The sequence below is a fragment of the Crocuta crocuta genome, unplaced genomic scaffold, assembly GCF_008692635.1.
Source record: "Crocuta crocuta isolate KB4526 unplaced genomic scaffold, BGI_CrCroc_1.0 scaffold31, whole genome shotgun sequence".
Lineage (NCBI taxonomy): Eukaryota > Metazoa > Chordata > Mammalia > Carnivora > Hyaenidae > Crocuta > Crocuta crocuta.
Window position 1 is genome coordinate 1,701,593 of NW_027528362.1, and position 22,747 is coordinate 1,724,339.

Here is a 22,747-nt window from a genome sequence, read left to right on the forward strand (position 1 = left end):
AAAAATTTTTTTTTTTTTTTTTTTTTTTTTTAACATGAGTGGACACTGATGATCATGCAGATGCCTTCCTTGTTTGCTTCCGGGTCACTGCAGCCGGCTGAACGGAGCTCACGCTAAAATACTAGTCAGGGGCTAGTGATGGGTTAGGTCTATTGGTTGTCTGTGCACAGCACGCTCCAGACCTCCACACCTCGGTTAAATCACTTCTAGGTGCCAATGATGACCCAGGCGCCATTGTTCCTCTGTCTGCTTAAGCTGCTCCATTGCTCATGACAGACACTAATCCTACGTACCCCTCTCCATCTTGTTATTTCTTCGAAGAAAGAGAAAGAGCTTCTACACCTGGTATTCATCTGACTGAAACCAACTACTTACGACCAAAGACTGGCTCTTCACGTTGAGTTGAAACGTTGAAACTGTTTTCATTTCCAGATCCCCATGGCATGTGAGAACAGTCTAGAAATGAGCCAACCTAGGTGATAACTTGGGAGTATAGGTTAGAAGAAAAGTATAGACGCACGTGTCACAGACCCATTGGGCCTCTGGAAAGTGCCTTCAAACACATGAAAAACAAGGTAATGTACTATGTAATCAGAATGAAAGAGGGAGATCTACCTTATTTTAACTGATGCAGAAAAGTCACTTGACAAAATCCAGCACCCTCTCCTGATAAAAAGAGGTAAATTCCTCTTCTGCTAGTTGCATTTCTCCCTCCTTACCTCTCTTTTCTAGATTCTTTTCCCAATTTCACATGCTTTTCCCATGGTGTCTACTGTCTTCCTTTATCTGAGCAAAGTGATTATGAAATTACTTCACACTGAAGCTTTAATAATTTCAGTATCATTTTCATTAAAAGGCCTGGACCAAAAAGAGTGGGAAAGATCCCCAAGAAATGAGTCTATCATGGTGAGGCTCAGACCCAGGAGAGCAGAACGCTCCTTCTTTCCATTGTCTTACTAACTCCTGCTTTACTCCAGCAACAGCCAGTGAGTTTAGAATTGAATGTCAATAGCCCACAACTTACATTCATTTATTATTTATCACGATGTACATGTTTTGAAGAATTCAAATTCCTTTTTTAACATTGAACATTTTTCTCGGAGCCCTTATACTCCCAATTATGTTTTTATTATCTGTATGTTGAGAACACACCTTATAAAGGTTAATGTAAATGTAGGTAACTCTCGTGTGTTTGAATCTTCATTTTATTCCCATCAATAGCATTTTATAACCTCGGAGGCTGTTAATACTTGTATTCGCAAGACACTGTTTATTCACTCTCTAGCAGTGCCATTTGCCCCCGACAAAAGCTCCCCTCCACTGGCATAGCAATGCCCTCCAGATGGACACACTGATCATTTCAGAGTCAAGTGACTTCCAGAAAATTCTTAGAAGGAATTACATGTATACACACACACACACACATACACACACACACACACACACACGAAGTAAATGACCCACTATCTCAGGGCTATGAACTTGAAAATGGAGGCTCCCAATGATATACTCTCCGTTCTAAAGGTCTAATGTCTCTCAGCATCCCTACATTTGCTGGGTTAAAGGTAGGTTTAATGTGTTCACTTTAAGTCCTGAAAACAGAAACTGAACTGCCAGGCTGATTATTCTGAGGCACATTTTCAGTGGTTTTCTCTGCTTTTTCCTTCTTTTCCACACATCGGGCTGCATGCCTGCCCTCTTACCACACCCCACCAGGTGCCTTCCCAGACGGAGAAACCCGTGTTCTAAACAGTCAGTGTTCTCTTTGTGGGATACTCATCAAGTTCAAAAAAGAAGAATCCTTTTGAACAGAAGGGAAAAACTGGGGGTGATGAGGTTTGAGGATTATTTTATATTGTAAGGTGTAAATTGGGTTGGCAGAGTTTGACCGGGATTTTTCCATGCTCTGGTGCAAAGATCTTTTCTCTTCTTGCTGTTCTTAGAGGGGCACCTGCATTCTGTTGCTAAACCAGCCTTTGATGGATGGCTTTATCTCCACACCGCGAGCGGCCTGAGCTGCTGCTTGGGTTTGAAGGCTCAGGTGGAGGCTGCAGCTTTCAAGGAGGAGAGCGGGAAGGGGCTGGGGGCTGGCGTGCTGGGCATGGGGTGCTCCCCGTTTCTGGTATTTAAGCTCTTCATGCTCTCCTGGCCTCCAGCCTGCTGCCGGCTCACAGGAGCAGAGCTAAATGGGGATGTGTATGAGATCAGCAATATTTAGTGATTGGGAGGCTGACATAATGCACTTTCTCATAATTTATTAAAGTTGCTAATACATTTGAAAAATCTGTGAAGAACATGGAAACCTCGGGGTAATATCGTCCAGTGCATTAACCCTCCATTGATTTTGCATCTCAATCAGAGTAAAAGCCAAAGTCCTTGTGATGACCCATGAGGGTCTCCCCCCAACCCCCTCACCACCCCTGTCTGGTCACCTCCCTCCCCTCACCTCTCCAGCCTTGTTTACCACCCTTGTGCTGTTCCAGCCACACTGTCCTGGTTGCTATTCTAGAATACTCTAGGCAAACTCCTGCCTGAGGATCATTGCACTTCCTGTCTCCTCTTACCAGGCTTATTCCTTACCTGCAAAGTTCTCTTTGAGACTTCCTTCAGACACCCTAATGAAGATTGCAGAGTTACCCACCCACTCACTTCCTCTCTCCCTTAGACATATTTTTTTTCCCTAGCACTTATCAGCATCATATCACTCGGTAATGTATTTGCTGACTTTCAATGTCTTCCCCATTAAAATGGAAGCTCCCTGAGGGTAGGGACGCTTGCCTCTTTTGCTCATCACTCTTTCCCAAATGAGGGGGGGGCTTGCCTGCTACAAAGGAAGTATGAAATATGAATTGAGTGAATGAATGGCTGAAGATGGAAGTCAGTTCTGTCTGGGGACATAATGATTGGAGGCATCTTGCTCTAACATCTCTCCTCTAGGGAGAAAATCAGCAGCTTAGGCACCGGGGTCAACAACTCTAGGGCTGGGGGCTTCCAGGTGGAAGGGAGGAGGCCAGGTGACAAGGTGCAAGAAGCTTTGCCCTTGGCTCTCCATTAGTTAGAATCCCAACTGCACCTCCCACTAAGCTCTTGAACCACTAACAAGGTGTTTGACCTAGCTTCTCTCAATTGCTTCTCTCAATTTACTCAATATGTGAGAGAAAGACAATGACACAAAAGTCCAGGGTTGTTGTGAGAATCAGGGCCAGTGTCCGTAAAACATCTGGCGTACGTATAACAAGCCTTCATGAAAGCGAAAGCTATTTTCATACATGTTCATCATCTGTATTAATTTGTAGCTGTTTGCATTATTGGTAAAAGTAGAAATTCACATGCTTGTTGGCATTTTCATTTTAGGGAATACATTGAGTCTATTTCAAAACTCCTTGCAATAGTATTTTTGTCCTTATTTTTTAAAAAAGTCTACTATATACAACCTTGTATTAGATTCCAGTGTGGATTGGTACTACTTAAGGATCCTTAAATAGGAAGAAATGGCCCCTAAAGCAGTGAAAATCCCCATCAAGTTATATCAGATCCCCCACCTCCGAATCTCATCTCACAAGGTTTACAAGGGTCTGGCCTTGCAAAATCTGTGTGTTCCAAAGACTCATTTATTAAACAAACATTGATGGCGTACATGTTCTCTACAGGGCACTGTGCTCTTCATGACTGACTTTTCTGGGGCAAGTAGGAGAGCTTCCACTCAAGAACAATGAACAATAAAGCCCCGAGACGGAGTTCTAATGATAAGACCAGGCATTGGGTGTTAGGTGCTTCCCAAGAAGTGCAGATCTTTCCAGAAATGCAGGGAGGGGTGGCTGGGGAGAGGTTGGAGAATGGTTCACTTGGGGGAAGTTTGGTTAGACTGGGCGTTGGAAGGGAAGTAGAACTGGACAATTGGAAGTGGAGAAGGAGACTTGGGAATGGAAACAGCTTGAACATGGCCATAGAGGAGGCAGGAAGTCATCAGGCCTTGGGTTTCCCAGCCTCAACTGGAGTTCTAGGCTGTGTGGATCTGGCAGATGTGAGCCTGGAAAGGAAGCTTGCTGTCTGACAGTGTGGAAGGCCTTGCTCACAGATAAAGACATTTGGACATGATTCAGGAAGGAGTGGAGTTTCTTTGAGGTTCTGAGCGGGAGGATAATGCCCCAGGGCCATAACTGAGGAGGTTCGTTCATGGCTGTCAGTACCTTTCACATGCCCTGACCTTCCAAACATGCATCTCCAGACCACACGTGTCTCTTGAACTTGAGATTCCTGCTTGCTTGGAACCCTGACTTCAACAAGCTATGGGCATCTCAAACTCAACGTCTCTAAAACACAACTCCTACAATTTCCCCAAACCTGCTTGAACAATGTCTTCTGCATCTCAGTTGATGTCAATGCTACCCTTCCAGTGCCTCAGGACCAAACCCTCACTGTCCCCCTCACCGACCTCTTTCGCACCCCGTATCCAGTGTGTTGGGGAATCCTGTTGCTTCTTCCTTCAAGATATCGCCAGAACCCACCACTTCTCACCTCCAATGCCACCAGCCTGGTCTAGGCCATCGTCATCCCTCCCCATGACCCCCCGTGACTACTCTGGCTCCCCTGTCTGTTCCCAAAAATGTCAGTTAGATCATGTTACTCTTCTGCTCAAAATCTCCATTCCTTCAAAGTCAGCAAAGTCTTTCCAGTGGCCTACAAGACCCCCCATGACTGAACCTCTGTTAGTTGTCCGACCTCTTGTTCGGCTCCACCCTGGCTCAGGGGACTCCTGGCACTGGTGCACTTCCAGGTTCCCTGGCCGTGGCCATGCCAAGCATGCTTCCTCCTTGGGCCACTGGGTGGTCTCTCTACCTAGAACATGCCGCTCCCAGACACAGGCCATGCCCCGCTGTCCACTCCTTTTGGGTCTTTGCTCCACAATTACTTTCTCATTCAAAAGGGCTTCCCACCCCCTACAGCATGCCCAGCACTGACCTCACTTTAACCCCCACCCCAGAACTTGGCATATTCTACTCTATAATGTGGTTACTTCTAATACTCACTGCCTGTTGCCTGTCTGTTCCAACTAGAAACTAAGTTTCAGAAGACAGTTTTGTGAGTTTTGGGTGAAGGACAGAGCGCTGCTGGAGGGGGAATGGATGAGGGTCTGTTGTCAGCATCGGGCGATATCCAGTGGCTTGCCCCAGCCCGAAAGTTGACAGTGGGAATGAAAAGTGAGCCATGATGGGGGAGACCGAGTGACCAGGTATCCAGGGCCAAATAACCCCACGTGGGAGACGTGAGGCTTTGGAGTAGATGAAGCACCAGTCACAGGGTCTGTCCCACCTGGTCCTGTAAAATTCACTGTGCTCTAGAGCCAGAAACTCTCCTTATTTATTGATCACAGAAGCAACCAGGTGAAATTGAGTAGATAAAAATGAACAAAATACTGGTCCTATAAAAACAGCTCCAGATTTCCCAGTGGACCCCACAAAGTGTCAGACTCTGTGCTCTGTACTGGCGGCAGTCTCATGCTGGGGTCATCCAAGGGAGGTAGAAACTTCCTGGGGAAACTGCCCTCCCCTGGGGCTTTCGGCCTTTCCTATAAGCAAAGCAGAGATATATGCCTGCAATATACATGCATAGTTCTTTTTTTAAGTTTATTTATTTATTTTGAGAGAGTGCATGAGCAGGGGAGGGGCAAAGAGAGAGAATCCCAAGCAGGACCCGAGCTGTTGGCACAGAGCCCGATGCAGGGCTCGAACTCACGAACCATGAGATCATGACCCGAGCTGGAATCAAGAGTTGGACGCCCCACCAACTGAGCCACCCAGGTGCCCCCATCCATAATTCTTAAACTATAGTTTGATGTGTGTATAATCCACGTATCTTCCCAAAATCCAAGGGCCTGACCTACTGATTTTGAAAGCTTGCAACTTCCTCCAAACAGGACAGTCCCTGGGGCTGTGAGTGGCCATCACACTCCCCTAATACATGCAGATGTGCTGAGAGGGGCCGACTTTGGTTATTCCCTTCAGTTATTAGTTTGATGCATTAAAATTCAACCATATTTATAAAATGTACTCAGTCACTTTAATTGGATTTGTGAGAATGTATGATTTATGAAACATTACATAGATCCTTCCGGCTAATACTAGGCTTAACTGTTACTTATTACTGTGATTTCTTCCCTTTCTTCCCTTCACGTGTATATGCATTGCAAATCTCTGTATCTAGAGTTTCTCAAAGATAAGAACAACTTATTTTTCATCTTTGTATTCACTTGGGTCTAGCATCATCATGCCAGGCATATGGTAGAAATCAATAATTCATATTCCCAGAGCACGGCAGCTTTGGGGTCAGGCTAAGTGATTTCAAATCTTGGATCTTCCCCTTACTAAGCTGTGTGACCTTGAGGAAGTTATACAACCTTTCTGAGCCTTAGTTTCCACATTTGCAAAATGGGGATAAAAATAAGATCTACTGCAGAGGCTTACTATGAGCGCCGAAAAGATCATTCATGCAGAGCGCTTAAACCATGCTCGGCATGTCATAGCATCCACTAAACACAACTTTCATGATTATATGAACGTGTGAGGTTAGCACAGTGATTAAGAGCAGTGGCTCAAGGGTCACACTGCCTGAGTTGAACTCCTGGTTCTATCTCTTGCTACTTAGATGACTTACGACAAGGTCATTAATCTCCCTGGGACTCAATTCTCCCATCTGTCACAAGGAGGTATTACTGGTACCTCCGTGTCTCATAGACCTGTCTGAGACAATGCGTGTGAGCACTTAGCACAGTGCCTAGCGTGTATATAATAGTAATAAGCAGTCGGGGCGCCTGGGTGGCTTAGTCGGTTAAGCGTCCGACTTTCGCTTAGGTCATGATCTCGCGGTTCGTGGGTTCGAGACCCACGTCGGGCTCTGTGCTGACTGCCAGCTCAGAGCCTGGAGCCTGTTTCAGAGTCTGTATCTCCCTCTCTCTCTGACCCTCCCCTGCTCACGCTGTCTCTCTCTCTCTCCTAGAAGTAAATAAAAATATTTTTAAAAAAAAGTAATAAGCAGTCAATAATAGTAATAATAATAGTAGTCATATATCTCTACATCTAAATGTAACCAAGTATTATTATCATGTAAGTATTGATCTTTTTTAAAAAAAAATTAGGCTCTCTAATAATAGGTGGATTCAACTTATACATAAATTTGACCAGCAGTTTCTGGACTATCAGAAGTCTAAGTATCCAGTCCAAATGGGGGAACATTTGGGGTTTCACTGAGAGAAAATACTCCTTCCATAAACAGTGTATGGGGAGGATCCAGGAAGAAGAGGGAGAAATCTCGTATCTCAGTGTTTGGCGAGATCTGACCAGAAGGACCTCAGACTCTGAAGACAGTTCTGCCCACTGGATCGAAGAGATGCTGCCCATGAACCCAGGAGTTCTGTCTCAAAGATTCTACCCTCCTCCGTACACTTTGGAGAAAAATTCGGGAGCAGGAAGTTTGGGGGAATCAGCAGTGTGTCTATCTACTGAGGGTGGGTTACAGTGAGGGCAAATCCAGGAAGATGATCCTTGGTGGGTCTGTGGATGGGGAGCAGCTGTCTTTAGTGGACCACAGGCCCCACTGGGGGCGGAGTTTTCCAGAAGCAGAGGCCACACAAAGCTCTGGTCAGGGAAGGAGCCTGACTGGAAGCAGATTCTCAGACCTGGAACGTGGAGATAAAAAGAGAATGCCTGTGTTACCCTAGCTAGCATGATAGAGCAAGGTCACCCAGTGGATGAACAAGGTCAAAAGGAAGTCAGAAGGTTGGAGCTTGGGTCAGAACAGCCACGAGGCCATCAATACTGGGGATACTGAGTTGCTATCAGCCAGGGCAAAGACCTAGTCTTGGCTCAGGATTTGTCCCAGGAACCTGGGAAAGAATGAACGGGCCAGGGGCCCAGAAGGGTGGGAGTGACAGGAAACCTGAGCTGAGCACAGCAAGCCTCTTCTCTGTACCCTCTCCTCCACCATCTTCCCCCCGGTGCATCAAAGTGCCTGTGAACGTGGCCTCACCTCATGAGTGAGACCACAGAAATGCATATCGACCTTTGTAAAAGCAACTTCAAAATGCTGACCAAATTTACACGTTTTCTTTGACTTCCCTCCTGCTTCACTGAATGATGCTCCCTCACCCCCACCCCCACTCCATGCAATTTTAATATCAAGGACAATTTTTGTCAAGTCTTTCTCTGTAATCAGGATATAAAAATTATCCCAACATTTCTCTTTGAAAATGGATCTGCAGAGACTCAGTAGGCCTTTATGCATTACTAATGAGTTCTTTAGTGAAACATTCTGTCTTTTACTAAAATAAATCTCTCCTATTAAATCCTCCTTGTGAAAAATCTGATAGCACTTAAGCTGGCTAGGTTGATTTGGAGAAAACCATTGTGCTTGGGGAGGACTTAGGAGTTGTTACAGTTTGTTTTTGATCAGGCAAGGGGATCTTGGTAGCGGAATTCCTGGCAAAAGTGAGAATACACATTCGCAGAACTAAATCTTTTGTGTTAGGAGACAGCATGGTGAAGCCTCCAGTCTCATGATGCGCTGCATAATCTAGCATTTCTTACGGGTGACTCTGTTAGTGTCCTCGGACCACTCAACCAAGTAACCCAGATGGGTGGCGTCGAATAACAGAAATGTGTTCAGTCACAGTTTTGGAGGCTAAAGTCTGAAATCAAGGAGCAAGGGCAGAGCCATGCTTCCTCTGAAGAGCTAGGGAAGGATCAGTTCCTGTCCTCTCTCCCAGCTTCTGGTCACTTCAGACGCTCCTTGGCTTAGAGATGGCCGACCTCCCCCCTGTGTCTGGTTACATCACCTTCCCCCTGCGTACGTGTCTCTCTGTGTCTGAATTTCTCCTTCTCACAAGGATGCTAGTCTTAGTGGGTTAAAGCCCACCCTAATGACCTCATGGCAACCTAAGTACCTCTGTAAAGATCCTATCTCCAAATAAAGTCACGTTCTAGGTACGGGGGCTTAAGACATCAATGTAGCCTTCTGGGATGACACACTGCAGTTTGTAACATTGACCATCCAGTGTCACCTCCCTAAGGTCCATTATCACACAAGGCTGCTAACTCTGTTCTGAACACATCTTTCGTATGTTGGGCCAAACAACTGGTCCCCATAGTTTTCCCACTGAGCTACAGAGACAGTGGAGAGGACGCACTTTTTAGTAACCCGGGACTGGAATGTAGTCCTGGCCGACTCCGACATGGCCTCAGAAAGTACCGTCAAACCCCTCTGAGCTTCATTTTCCTTACCTTTAAATTAGGGCACCGTATCACAAGAATGTTGTGAAGCTCTAATATGATACTGTGTCCCAGGAAGGCTTTAGAAGGTGTGGCACAAATGTTCTATTGGATTTCAAGTTTGATAACGGTGGTTCTGCAGAGAGCAGCCCAGGACGCCCAGCTCTGCCATTACCACCTATATGACCCTGGGAGGTTCTTTACCCCTCTGTGCCTCCCTCTCATCCCGTAAAATGAGAATATTAACAGTACCTCCGTTAAGATCTTGTACTGAACATTCTAATATAATCTACGAAAAGCTGCCTGGTACATGATACGCGCACTGTTACATAAGCCTTAGCTATTTTTGTGGAGGGTAGGACCACGTCTTAGTACCCTGTGTGCAATTCCAGCCCCGCTTCTGGCATGGAGCAGATGCTCCAAAGAGGTTTGTTGAGTGAATAAAGGAACGGAGGCACGTGGCGCTGCCCTCAGGAGACAGCCGCGTTCCGCCCCACGGCGATGGATAAGCCGCTGAGCCTACACCTTCCCAGGCGTTGTTTTTTTTTTTCTGAACAAAGTGCAGCTTCCTTCTGCTGCAGTTTGGTCGGCAGGCCAGTCCCACGCCGCCGAGTGCTGCAAACCAGCCCGAAGGAAGGGTTCTCGGCTTGTGCGGCTAAAAATGAATGCATCCTTGAGAGGGCCCTCTGTCTTCCCCAGCTTCTTCCAGCAGCTTCTTCATCCAGTCTTCCTCTTCCTTCTGCCTGCCCTCTTTCCTCATCTTCCTCCGGGTGCTGCCCTCCGCTTTCCTCTGCTCAGAGGCCTTCCTCAGCCACCCTGCCCCACCTCCCCCGGGGGCCCTCCGGGCTCTAACACCAGCAACCAGGGCACTCTGGCTTTGTCACAAGTATATTTATAGTCAGGTGTGATATGCAAGACATTTTAAAATAAATACCTCCCAGGTGGGCAGCCACCCTTCCCCGGCACCAGAGCCGGCTTGGGGAGATCCCCTGCTGTGCAGGATTTAACACTTCCATTCCTGGGATGAGGGGGTACGGAGGGGCTAGGATTGGGGGGTGTGGCCGGAGTGACCAGAGAAGTGGGGCAGACACCGGACACTGACCAGGTGTGGGGCAGCAGCTATATTCTAAACTGGGCCAGAAGTACTTCCAGTATTTTGGTAACTAGCACAGCGATAGAGGAGCATACCCACCCCCCACCCCGAACATGTGCCCTTAGGGCTGATGGTCTTTGTGCCTGAACTCCACGAAGGCCTCAGTGGGGGTAGGTGATTCACCACTCAGTTTACAAGTCAGACTGGAAAAGACTATAGGGTAATGAAGGTGTATAATAACGCTTTATGCCTTTAGGTAGATATCACTTACTTAAAAAACGGCCAACTTCTGGTATTGCTAACGACTGATGATAATTAAAAATGGCAGCCGATATTTCCTGAGCATTTACTTTGCTCCCGGCTTTAGGAATTTAACTCCTATAGAGGGTTTGCTGATTAGCCTGGCTTGTTTTAATTTTCCAAATTGCCCCTTCCCCATACATCCAACTAGATAATCTGATAAAGATCCTAGCATAGAGGTGGAATGTCCCTTCCTTTAGAGTGATTCCTGGCCCCTGAACTAGTTGGGGCTGCCTACAGTATGTCCACACAGCACCCTGAACTCTTCCTGTCATGGCGCAGATCACTCTTGTGTTAGTCACTCATTTCACATCACAGGGTTTGGCACATAGAAGGGGCTCAAGAAGATGCGTCAAAGAGAAGGAAGAGCAATCGTTTGATACCAGGCACTCTCTCAAAGAGGCCCAGTACGGCGAGTTTTGGGGAGAAGTATAATAAATAGACTAGAAAGGTGCGCCCTTCCCCACAGGAAAAATGCTACTGCTGTGATATTAATATTGCATACAGCTTCTGTTTCACCCATGGCCATAGTAAGTCACCTTAGCCAATCTCCACACTATGGAATCAAACAGCCACTAGACTGGTTTTGTGTGATGTTGATATTTTATCACAATTCACACTAAACAATGTACCTCTGTGACAGAAGACATTTATCTTCCAGTTGAAGAAAATAATTTTCAAATAATGCATCTGATGCCCAGATATTAGTTTCCTTAAATCTCTTGAGGGGCGCCTGGGTGGCTTAGTCGGTTAAGCGTCCGACTTTCGCTTAGGTCATGATCTCACGGTTCGTGGGTTCGAGCCCCGCGTCGGGCTCTGTGCTGACTGCCAGCTCAGAGCCTGGAGCCTGTTTCAGAGTCTGTCACTCCCTCTCTCTCTGACCCTCCCCTGCTCACTCTCTCTCTCTCTCTCTCTCTCTCTCTCCTAGAAATAAATAAAAAAAAAAGATGAAAAAAGAAATCTCTTGAGAACAGCGGGACAATTTTTAGTCTCATTGATTTCTCTTAGTTGGCACATTTTCAGTTACCGTATGAACTGAAACGACCAGTAAAAACAGGGTGTGGCTCCTTAATTAAAACTGACAAACAGCTCTTGCCAATTACATGACAAAAATGGTCCGAGAAAGCCAAAACTGCACAGCAACCAAAATCCATTTAAAAAATAAAGATTTCCACATGCTTTGAAATGGCAAACTACAAACAATTACCCCTCTTTGTCTCTCTTCCTCGTTCATCAGTTTTTATGTTTTGCCTACTTAAAATGGTTACAAAATTCGATCTTTTTCTAACTTTTTAAAATGTTTATTTATCTTTAAGAGAGAGAGAGAGAGAGAGAGAGCGCATGCAAAAGAGGGAAGGGCAGAGAGAGAGGGAGACACAGAATCCGAAGCAGGCTCTAGGCTCCGAGCTGTCAGCACAGAGCCCGACACAGGGCTCAAACTCATGCGACCGTCAGATCATGACCTGAGCTGACGTCAGATGCTTAACCGACTGAGCCGCCCAGGTGCCCCACAAAATTATATCTCCGTGACACTTACCAATAGTGCTTGAAGGAATCAGGCAGTTGTCACAATGAAGGAAACCATCAACAAAACAAAAAAAAAGCAACCTACTGGATGGGAGAAGGTATTTGCAAGTAATGATACATCCAATAAGGGGTTAATAGCCAAACTATATAAGGAACTTACAGAACTCAACACCAAACTCATCATCATCATCATCATCATCCAATTTAAGAAGTGAACAGAGGACTTGAATAGATATTTTCTATGGAAGACATACAGAGGGCCAACAGACAAAGGAAAAGAGGCTCCGCATCAGTCATCAGGAGGGAAGTGCAAATTAAAACCACAAAGAGCTCTCACCTCACACCTGTCAGAATAGCTAAACCCCAAAGCACAAGAAACAACAGGCGCCGGTTAGGATGCGGAGGAAAGGAACCTTCTTATACCGTTGGTGGGAATGCAAACCGGTGCAGCCACTATGGAGAAAGGTATACAGGTTCCTCAAAAACTTAAAAATTGAATTACCACATGATCCAATAATTCTACTACTGGCTTTTTACCCAAAGAGAGCAAATACATGAGTTCAAAAAGATAAATGCACCCCTATGCTTGGTGCAGCATTATTTACAGTAGCCAAGAAACGGAAACAGCCCAAGTGTCCGTCCATAGATAAATGAGTAAAGATGTGATGTATGTATACAATGGAATATTACTCAGCTATTAAAAGAATGAAATCTCGCCATTTGCAACAACATGGATGGACCGAGAGGGTAAAATGCCGTGGAAATTAAGTCAGAGAAGGGGCGCCTGGGTGGCTCAGTCAGTTAAGCATCCGACTTTGGCTCAGGTCATGATTGTGGGTTCGAGCCCCGCGTTGGGCTCTGTGCTGACAGCCAGCTCAGAGCCTGGAGCCTGCTTCGGATTCTGTGTCTCCCCCTCTCTCTGACCCTCCCCTGCTCACGCTGCCTCTCCCTCTCTCTCTCTCTCAGAAATAAGTAAAACATTAAAATAAGTCGGAGAAAAACAATTAGTGTATGATTTCATTGACATGTAGAATTCAAGAAACAAAACAAAGGAAGAAAGAAAAAAAGAGAAATGGAAACAAACCGATTCTTAAATCCAGAGAACAAGCTGGTGATTGCCAGAGGGGAGGGGGGGTGAAATAGATAAGGGGGATTAAGAGTACACTTACCATGATAAGCCCTGAGTATGTACAGAATTGTTGAATCACTGCAGTGTCCACCTGAAACTAATGTAACACTGTATGTTAATTATACTTCAGTTGAAAAATTAAAAATACAAACGAATAAGGTACGGGACAGTTGCATTGGCATATTGTAGCATGAGTCACAAATCTATTTGCAAAACGCTGGTGATGGCCTCAAGGTTTTCCCTGCCCTCTATTGATAATAAAAGGCCCTAAATGCATATCTAAAGATGGGAAGACTCAGAAGCATCTGAAGCACTCTTCAAGGAAGGTAAAAGCCTTAGCGTTGGGGGAAGGCTCTGATTATCACCGGGAAGGTGCAGCCACAGAATGACAGGTAATGCTAGTTTCTGGAAAGAAAATGCAAACTAAACTACCATTCCCACTATTACTGGGGCCGATCATCTACCCAAGGGGATTCAGGCTTCCTCATTCCTCCCCCGCACCTGCCTGCAGCCCCCCAGGCTCATAGCTGTGCAGTCCTTGGCGGCTGGTAAAATTGGAGGTGTTGGTCGCTGCCTGCCTATCAGCATTTGTGATTTTTCCTAGCTTCCCCATCTGGCTACTTCTCCAGCCTTCCTCATAGCTTCCCACACATTTTCTCCATACTGTGGGAGCGCGAGATAAAGGAATACTCCCTAGAAAAGAGAAGATCAGATCATAAATACTCCCTTTTTAATCTGTCTTTAATAAGGGCCATGTTTTATGCTCTTTACCAAAAGACTATTGCATATATGGACTATAAAAGATGAATGGTAATAGAAATTGAACTAAGTCACTAATAAACAGAAAGCACTTATTTTAAATTCATTCGTAATATTGCTGATCTGGGCAACTGTTCATTTTGATGGAAGTTCTGGTTATCATTTGCTTGTAGCGACTCCCTGAATTCAGTTTCCTCTAATTCCAGAGTCCTTATGTGGTTGTATTTTATTTGCTCTATTATGTAGTTGGAACTGATAATACAAGGAGCTCATGTGGTTCAATTAGTTTATTTAAATTCAAAAGAAGCTTAAAAGCCTAATCTGTCACTTGCCTTAGAGTACAGCTATTTCAGCCGCATTGTTAACGTTATAAATTAGGCCCTGATGTGAATACCCATTTTATTCCCCTACACTTTTACTTGCCCATATCCTTCCGGAAATGTGCGGCAGAAGGAAGAGAAGGTTTAGGCCAAATGTTAAACTCAGCCTCCTGCTACCCGACTTAGACCCATAAAAATGATGGACCAATATAAATCTGTTCACCGAGTCAAATGGAGGCCTTTATTTTTCCCCACTTTGAAAAAACCTGGAGACGGGCTGAAACTGTAGGGAAATGGAGGCTGTGGGTCGCCCGGCCGGTTCAGTCACTTGGAAATGTCTGCTGGACATCTTCTGTGTCACCAGAACCAAACAGTGGTCTGTTTGATTGAATTTCTCACTTTCAAGCTGTGTACACTGTAGGTACTTAATAAATCCTCCTAGACTTAATCAATTTTGACTTAATTTGCCACTTCTGCCGGTGCACTTCATGCCTCGTCTGTCACATAGACTTCTCAACTATTCTCGAACACATCAGAGCTGTTGCCAACAGAAGTCCTGGGTGTCGCTCTTTACTGTAACTGTTGCTGTATGTAGTTTCCCCCTTTTCCTAGATTAGGAACATTCAAGAGGAAATAGATGTGGGATAGACAATGCATAGCAAATTACAGTGCTTCCAGAGCAACTTTTGCTATCTCTCCAGCGGTCACAGCCATCAGAAGGGGTTGAGATATGGGAACACAATGGCCCCCATTTGACAGATGAAAAAAATGGAGACAGAGACCATTATAATGATTTGTAAAAGTTAGTATAACCATTTGGGATGAAGCCACAACCAGAATGCCAGCATTTTCCCACTCTAATGCATATTTGCTTTTGATTCTAGATTAGTCATGCCATGTCAATCAGCCTTGGCAAGTCTCAGCAGGAAAAATATCAAAGAAAAACAGATCTGAGGCTCTTTTGAAGAGAGAGAGTGCCATTGCTGGCACTGATTGTGAGAACAAGAATACCAAAGGGTTAAAGAGCTTGGTAGACAAGTTATTGAGAAGCATGAGACAGAGAAACTGAACTAGGATTAGAGCTGTTGTTTTTAATACCATTTATGTTTATCTACTGTGCAGTGAAGGTGTTAACAACAATTGTAATGAAGGGGGTGAGGATGAAGGTAAAGATAATAAGAGGAATAATATCAAAAACTTACGGAGGGCTTACAGGCTCAACACTTTATAGGCATTAACTCATAATCTTTAGCAAAAGTCTAGAGGTGGGAACGATTGTTATATCCATGTTGCGGATGTGGCTGCTGGAGGCCACAAAGTCCCATGACAAGAACAGCAGAGCTGCATTTGGGGCCAAAGTAGTCCATGAGTCTGTTCCCTTTACCACTAGTTCAAACGGCTTCTCCAAGAGGGTGTCCAAGACAGAACAGGTCTCAGGAATGTCAGTCCAGGATGACAATCTCGTCACGTCTGGATTCCGTGAAGCTAGTCTCACGCGTGTGCAATGCAAGGGAATCGGAGAGCCTCTTCCACGGTCAGCTTTGGGGTCCGAGGCAGTCTGCGGGACTCCAGGCATCCCCGCAGGTCACCCTCTGAGCACATACTGTCACCCCTCAATGGTTAGAGTCAGCCCTTGCCCTTCCACAGTCTGGCCCCTGGCTGGAAAATACCACCCCGTGCTGAAAGCAGGGATGGCCAAGACCCAACTGGAAGAGGCAGAATTCAGTAGGTCAGGCGGTATTTCCCGAAGCCCCCTTGGAATGATTCTCCCCCAAAAGGACCTTTTTAGAGTCTACTGATCCACGGCTCAGCCCACACCAAGACACAATTCCAATTCAGTTATCCCCAAGCGACACCACAGCAGGGGCCTAGTAACTGTCTGAATTGTGCGCCATATAAAACCCGTAGCTTCTCCCATGGAAAATTAATGGGACGTATTCTGTGAGCTACTCCTGTGGGCAAAAACTCCTATTGTTAATCCCTTTAACAATCTCCTAATTAATCTGTTTTCTTTTTGGCTTCCATATTTTAATTGCCCTTTTCAATTAGGAGCATATTAGAAAAAGATTCTAAAAATTACTTGTTTTAAAATAAGCATTTAGAAAATCTCATTTTCCAATTATGCTCTTTTCCCCCCTCACACCGACCTGATTCTGAAATCTTTTCTTAGCCAACGCTGCGTTTATTCGATCCCATGCCATGTAATGTAACGGCCGTGAAATTCCGATAGCTCCAATCTGTTGTTCTGCCAAATTACAGATTATAGTTACTTAGCATCTTTCTCCATTCTGTTGAGAATCAACACAGATACTCTGTATTAGAATCTTCCATGGTCACTTACTTTAATAAACTTAATTTGGCTTGAAATGTTTACTCGCTAACCATCCTCCCTAATTTGAATATTCTTGGAACAGACATTCTTATGAAGGTAGAATAAACCGCACAAACCCTAAGTCGACTCTGTCAGAATCTGCTATTCTTTTAAAACAAGCAGTCTCCAGATAATGCAAACTATAATAAAAGTAGAGAAAGTAGTAAGCAAAAAGTATAAAATATAATAATCACGGTGAAATTTTGCATGTAGCTAGCACAAGACATTGCTATGTTCCTGCTTAAAAACTCCGGGGCAATGAAGTTCAGACCCCTTAATGTGGCTCCATTTGCTGTCTGTTTTGTGTCTTCTCACTGTTGCTCCAGCCCACATCCCCGGCTGTACTCCAGCCTCAGGAAACCACACCAGCACCCCCTCTCCCCCTCCGCCAACGTGCATTCATCTAGCACATTCTCCTCCACATTCTCTTGCTCTTGTTTTCCTTTTGTATTCTCTTCCCTCAACACACACACACACACACACACACACACACACACACACACCCCAGGCACCACTCCTTTGCCTCGTTCCTTCTCAAATCCTTTGGGTCTCAGTTTAAATGTCACTTCTTCGGCATCCTTCCCTGACCCACCCATCTCCCATCATCCTCTCTCAGCGTTCTCCTCAGAACACATATCACAGTCTGTATCTGTACATTTATGGGTGTCGTTATTTGGTTAATACCCCTCTTCATCCCTAGACTGCAGGCATCAGAAAGGTAGGCAGGGTGTGTTACGTTTGCCTCGCTAGTACTCATCACAGTGTCTGGCACACACACAGTAGGATCTCAATAAATATCTGTTGAATGAATGAATGAGACCCTAGCTTGGAAGTACTCACAATGGTGAATGTGATTCAGACCACTGGTGGTTTCCATACCATGGGGGGGGTGGGGGGCTAGCAAAGCACCTGAAGCTAATGTCTCAGGGGCTTTGATCCCCACATTGACCCCTCCAATGGGCCCATCTGCCTCCCTTCTCCTGGACGCCTGCGTTTCATTTCCCTAAGTCTTTTCACACAGACTCCTCAATGGTGCCCTCCCATCTCCTTCCCACAGAAGCCGTATGGCCCCCTCTCTGGAGCTGGACCCTACCTCCCATTTCCCCAGAAACAGTGTTTAGCCAGGAATAAAAGGGAGGAAGCGCTGAAATAAAACCAAAAACAATCCTAGCAGCCACAGGAAGACTCTTCCAAGACATTTTTATCTTTATTTCTTGGACTAAAATCGGGAGACACTACTTTTGACTCTTCTGCTGTGTCTCACAATGACATCCAGAGACACTTTACATTTCCACACGCTGCCCTCTCCCACTTGGTTATGACAACTTGCTATGATAAGCAACAGTTTTTGTGCAATGATGCATATCCCACGACTCGTACGCCTTAACAAAAACCTCCTTACAAATTGTTTACTGTGTCAGATGCCTAGTTATGTTTTGACAGTAGCTTTTCCTTTAGGATTTTAGAATCCTGTAGGATCCTTTACTAAGATTCTGCTTAGATTTTCCCAGTTCTTGAGTTAGTGTGTCTCAAACATCCACGGTACAACACACTTCAAAATATTTATGCTAGGTATTCATGCTGGATTGCACTATGATGCAGGGCTGTCTCTTTCAATATGGATACTTGTAGAAATACCCTGTAGAACTGAAAATAATTTTAAATATAAAATACTTGAATAAGAATAATTAAGTAGCTTTCATCAAGTTTTGAAGTAAAACTCTATTCTACAGAAGAACCAAAAAGCCAGTCAAAATACAACCAAATGTGGTCCACACTTACTGTAAACAAAATGTCGTGTGTCAATATTCTCTCTTTCTTTGGTAATATGAACAATACTTACTCAATGCTTGCTATGTACCAGGAAGATGTACCTCTAAACCTTGGGCATGTATTAATTCATTTAATCCCACAACAGCCCTTAGAGGAAAACACAATTGTTTTTATGGTACAGATTAAAAAAAAAAAAAAACCTGATGCACAAGAAATTCAAGTAATTTGCTCAAAGTGACACAGGTGAGAAGGGGCAAAAGCAAGTTATATACCCAGGAATCTGCCTGTAGAGCCTGTGAGCTTAACCATTTCTCTATCCCCCTACCGGAGGATAGAGCCCTAGCATGGAATAGACTGAGGCAAATAATCGTTTTCTATTCCCAAATTGTCATACCTATTTTACTATATTTTAGATTGTGTTATACATTCTTATTATTATATGATATATGTGCACCCATATTATTTTATCAAGGATAACACTGGATTTTGATCTTTTGTATATTTTAACTATTGCCAATACCTAGCTTGGTATAATGAGGTAATGGAGTCAGGTAGACCTGAATTTAGAATCCAGCTCTATCACTTACCAATTGTATGACCTTGGGAAAGTTCCTTAATATTTCTGAACCCCTTTGTTATTTTGTAAGATGGGGATCATTATAGCTGTTTTAAGGAAAATGAGATAACGATGTATAAATTGCCTGGTATGTGGGTGATCAATAATAGGCCTTACTCCGAGTGTGTAAGTAAGAACACTTGGAAATTGCATTAATTCTCATGAAAAAGAAGGCCCCATCAATAAATTACTAATTCGATGTTGTAAATCATGTTGTCTTGGCTGAAAATAGTTTATACCATTCCTTAAGTGTCCTGGCTGTATTAAGAGATAATAGCATTTACAACAAAACCATATTTTTCTAGCCTAATCGAAAATTTTACATGTAGCTACAAAGGATTACGTTAGAAGACCAGTGGATCAAATGGACAGTTATATGAATGTGCAACACTGAAGAGCCAAACTGGTAAAAGGGCGGGTATTTCACAAATCTCTCACATTCTATGGAAGTCTCCTTTCCCAAATCTCCTCCATTGGGCTCAGCCCTATGTTTGTAGACACGGGCCTGTGAAGGTACCATATATACATGAGCCTTTCTGGGGGTCAACCTCCAGGTCAAATGATTGTGCCGGAAGAGAGTATGTATTGAGGTCATCAGAGAGGAGCCTGGGGTGCATATCTTCGCTGTGAGAAATGTCATTCTGTTTAATCCGCCCCCACCCCTGCCGACGGGCAGCAGCTACATCCTATATCCCGTGAACCACCTCCCTTCACAGATAATAGGAGTGAATGTGGGCACTTGGCAGACAGGCAGCCAATCCAGAGACAGGCCACACGCCGGGGTTTTAGGAGGTGGCCCAATACGAATGCTTCTTCGAGATTGGGTTTTAGCAAACAGAAACTCAGGCAATTGTCAAGGAGGCAGGAAGAGAAACAAACAGAGAAACTTAAGCGAGTTGGTAGGGCTGGAGGGACCCTGGGACATCACAAAACAAAGAGCAAAGTAAAATTAGGATAAAAACCATCCCCCCCCCCATTGCAAAGAAAAGTAGATGGAGAGAAAAAACAGAGGTATTCGTAGACTACTTTGATTTACATTATCTTTCATTGTGGTTTCAGTTTACCTGTGTTTACAATAGACCTTCCAATAGTTGACCTGAGATGGCGATTTCACATAGGAAGGTGTAAGACACATTTCACAATATGAACTTGAGACTAAGGGGACACACTGACATATAACCATTGTTATAGAACTTAATTAGCAGAAATGTGGCCAATTCCTTCTGATGTCCCCAGTACCTGCCTGTGTCCTACACGCAGCCGGTGACACAGACCTTAATGCTGCTAATCGTAGAGGCTGAGGACAGCACTGGTTGATGAGCACAAACAGCTAGGACTGAGCCCACAACCGACATCTGCCCTTCTCCACGGCAGTAAGGGAAGGTTCACACCGGAAAGGAAGCCAACAGTGCCAAAAGTGCAGCCGAAATAGTGGGAAACAGAGTGAGAACTCCAGATGTTTAGGATTCAGATGACTATAAACAAATTTGTTTCCCCAGATCCACCAAGCTTGCTGTTTAAAATTATTTTTATATCTGGTAAACAAACCCATATTTCTTTTCTTGGTTGCAAATAGACTAATTCTTTAGGGAATGATAATACTCATACCAGTTAGTGCTGTTTTTTCTTCTTTCTCCAGAAATTGCGTAATTCACACATTAACCTGATTGTCTCGATTGGTCATTTTGAGAACGTGGGAACTCAGTATGAACACTGCATTGGCAGTTACTCACCCAGACTGGTTTTATGCACACCTGTCACCCAATTATTTTTTTTTTTCCGCTGGGCCAACTTTAACATCCAAATGTTACTTTGGCCATAAACAGGTTTCAGACATTACATTTGATACCGTTGTCATGGGAGCAGGGCAGGGACGTGGGGTCACCAAACAAATTAGCGGCAGGTAATTATCTGAGTTTGTGCCTGGAAATTTCATTAATGCATCTATTACTAAGAAATGTCCACTCCTATACAACCATTGCTTCTTCTTTCATGATTTGAATTATGGATATCTTCAGCCAAGAAATTAATATTACTGTCCCCACTGCACACCTTCAGCACATAATTATTCATATTTGGTCATGCACAGACCAATGTAGAGCAAGTTTGAAGACTCCTTTTGGGAAGTCCCAATAAATATGCTCCTCTGCTTGCCTTCCACACTGCCTTTTAGGAAAAGGGTCTGCCTTTCCTCCTGGTACTCACGTTTCTTTAGAGCCTGTTGTCAGAGTTGGAATCCACTAGAAAGAACAACAGTATTTTAAAAAAAATCTCTGGAAGCTTCTCTGCTGAGCAGGTTTGAACAAGGTTGATAATCATCGAATGCCTGATTCAGACCTTGTATCTTCCAGTGGGAGCATGGGTGCGCGCGCTCAAACGGGTTCTTGCCTTTGTATACACGGAGCGATTGTGAGATGGTTGATAGTAGATGAAAGCTACTGCTAACAGTCCTAAAACCAAACCATTCGTTTTCCAGGGCCGTTGTTCAAGAGAAAACTGCAAGTATCTTCATCCTCCAACACATTTAAAAACTCAACTAGAAATTAATGGGAGGAACAATTTGATCCAGCAAAAAACTGCTGCAGCGATGCTGGCCCAGCAGATGCAATTTATGTTTCCAGGAACCCCACTCCATCCAGTGGTGAGTACATCGCATCTAATGATGGGCTTGATGATTAAAGTGTTGGTACGGGCAGCACCACATTGACCTAAAAGGGCCTCCCTCTACTTTGTCTCTGGCTACAATTAAAGCAAAAAGCTTTGAAGCTAAATGGATGCTGAAAATAGAGTTTTTGAAATTATTTAAATGGAAAAAGTGTGTATGGAAACAGTAGGCGAAGACAATTTGTAAGCAGTATCTGGGAAATCTGTGTCCTCCCCCCAACTCGTGCTCACTGGTAAACTCCACATTTGAACCTTAGAGCTGAAGAAGTTCTACGTTTTCATTTAGACTATGCAGTGATGATATATGTAAAGAGGAGTTTTCGATGCCTAACAGGTTGTTAGCAATCTAGCAGGTAGACTATCAGTGGCATCGTTTTAAGGGTGAGTGAAGGGAGAAACCAGTTGAATGATTTACCCAATGTCACACAGCTAATAAGCTGTGGGTCAAGCACTGGGGCTCAGACATTCTGAGCAGGGCGCTTTTCCTGCAATGGGCTCTGCCTGGAGCCCCACACCTGCCGCCTCTCCGAGGCCTGCAAAGGGTGTGGTGCGGTGGCCCGGGGCCCCAAGTTTAAATGCTCCGGGGAGTTCAGGCTTTGAATATGTGTTGTGTCATATTTTCTCCCTGATTTCAGTGTTTGAAAGTATTTCCTTAAAGGTCTGCAAATCGTTTTAGGAATGAGGCCCTGGGGGAAAGGAGTGCATTTGGCTTCCATGGATTTCATTTACATCCGTGAATTATTTGTCAAAAACAAGCTAATTTAAGGGGAAAAAAAACAACCCACACACAACAAAGCCAGTAAAGTGAGAGATATTTGCTTTTTTTAAAAAGAAGTACATACACAAAAGACTATTGTTTAAAAATTAGTCTTTATTGTGTGAAAAGTCTGTGTTATTGAAAGCTGCTAAGTTAAAAAGGACCGCTACAGCTG

The 22,747-nt window shown here is 44.4% G+C and overlaps 1 protein-coding gene across 3 annotated transcripts in view; it reads left to right on the top strand.

The window, feature by feature from the left end:
- MBNL2 (muscleblind like splicing regulator 2) overlaps window positions 1-22,747 on the top strand; it is a 162,849-nt gene that overhangs the window by 83,813 nt on the left and 56,289 nt on the right. For all 3 annotated transcript variants that reach the window (XM_077753869.1, XM_077753868.1, XM_077753867.1), the window contains one exon: window positions 21,628-21,792. In XM_077753869.1, the coding sequence (XP_077609995.1) occupies window positions 21,628-21,792 (165 nt within the window). The remainder of the gene's footprint in view (window positions 1-21,627; window positions 21,793-22,747) is intronic.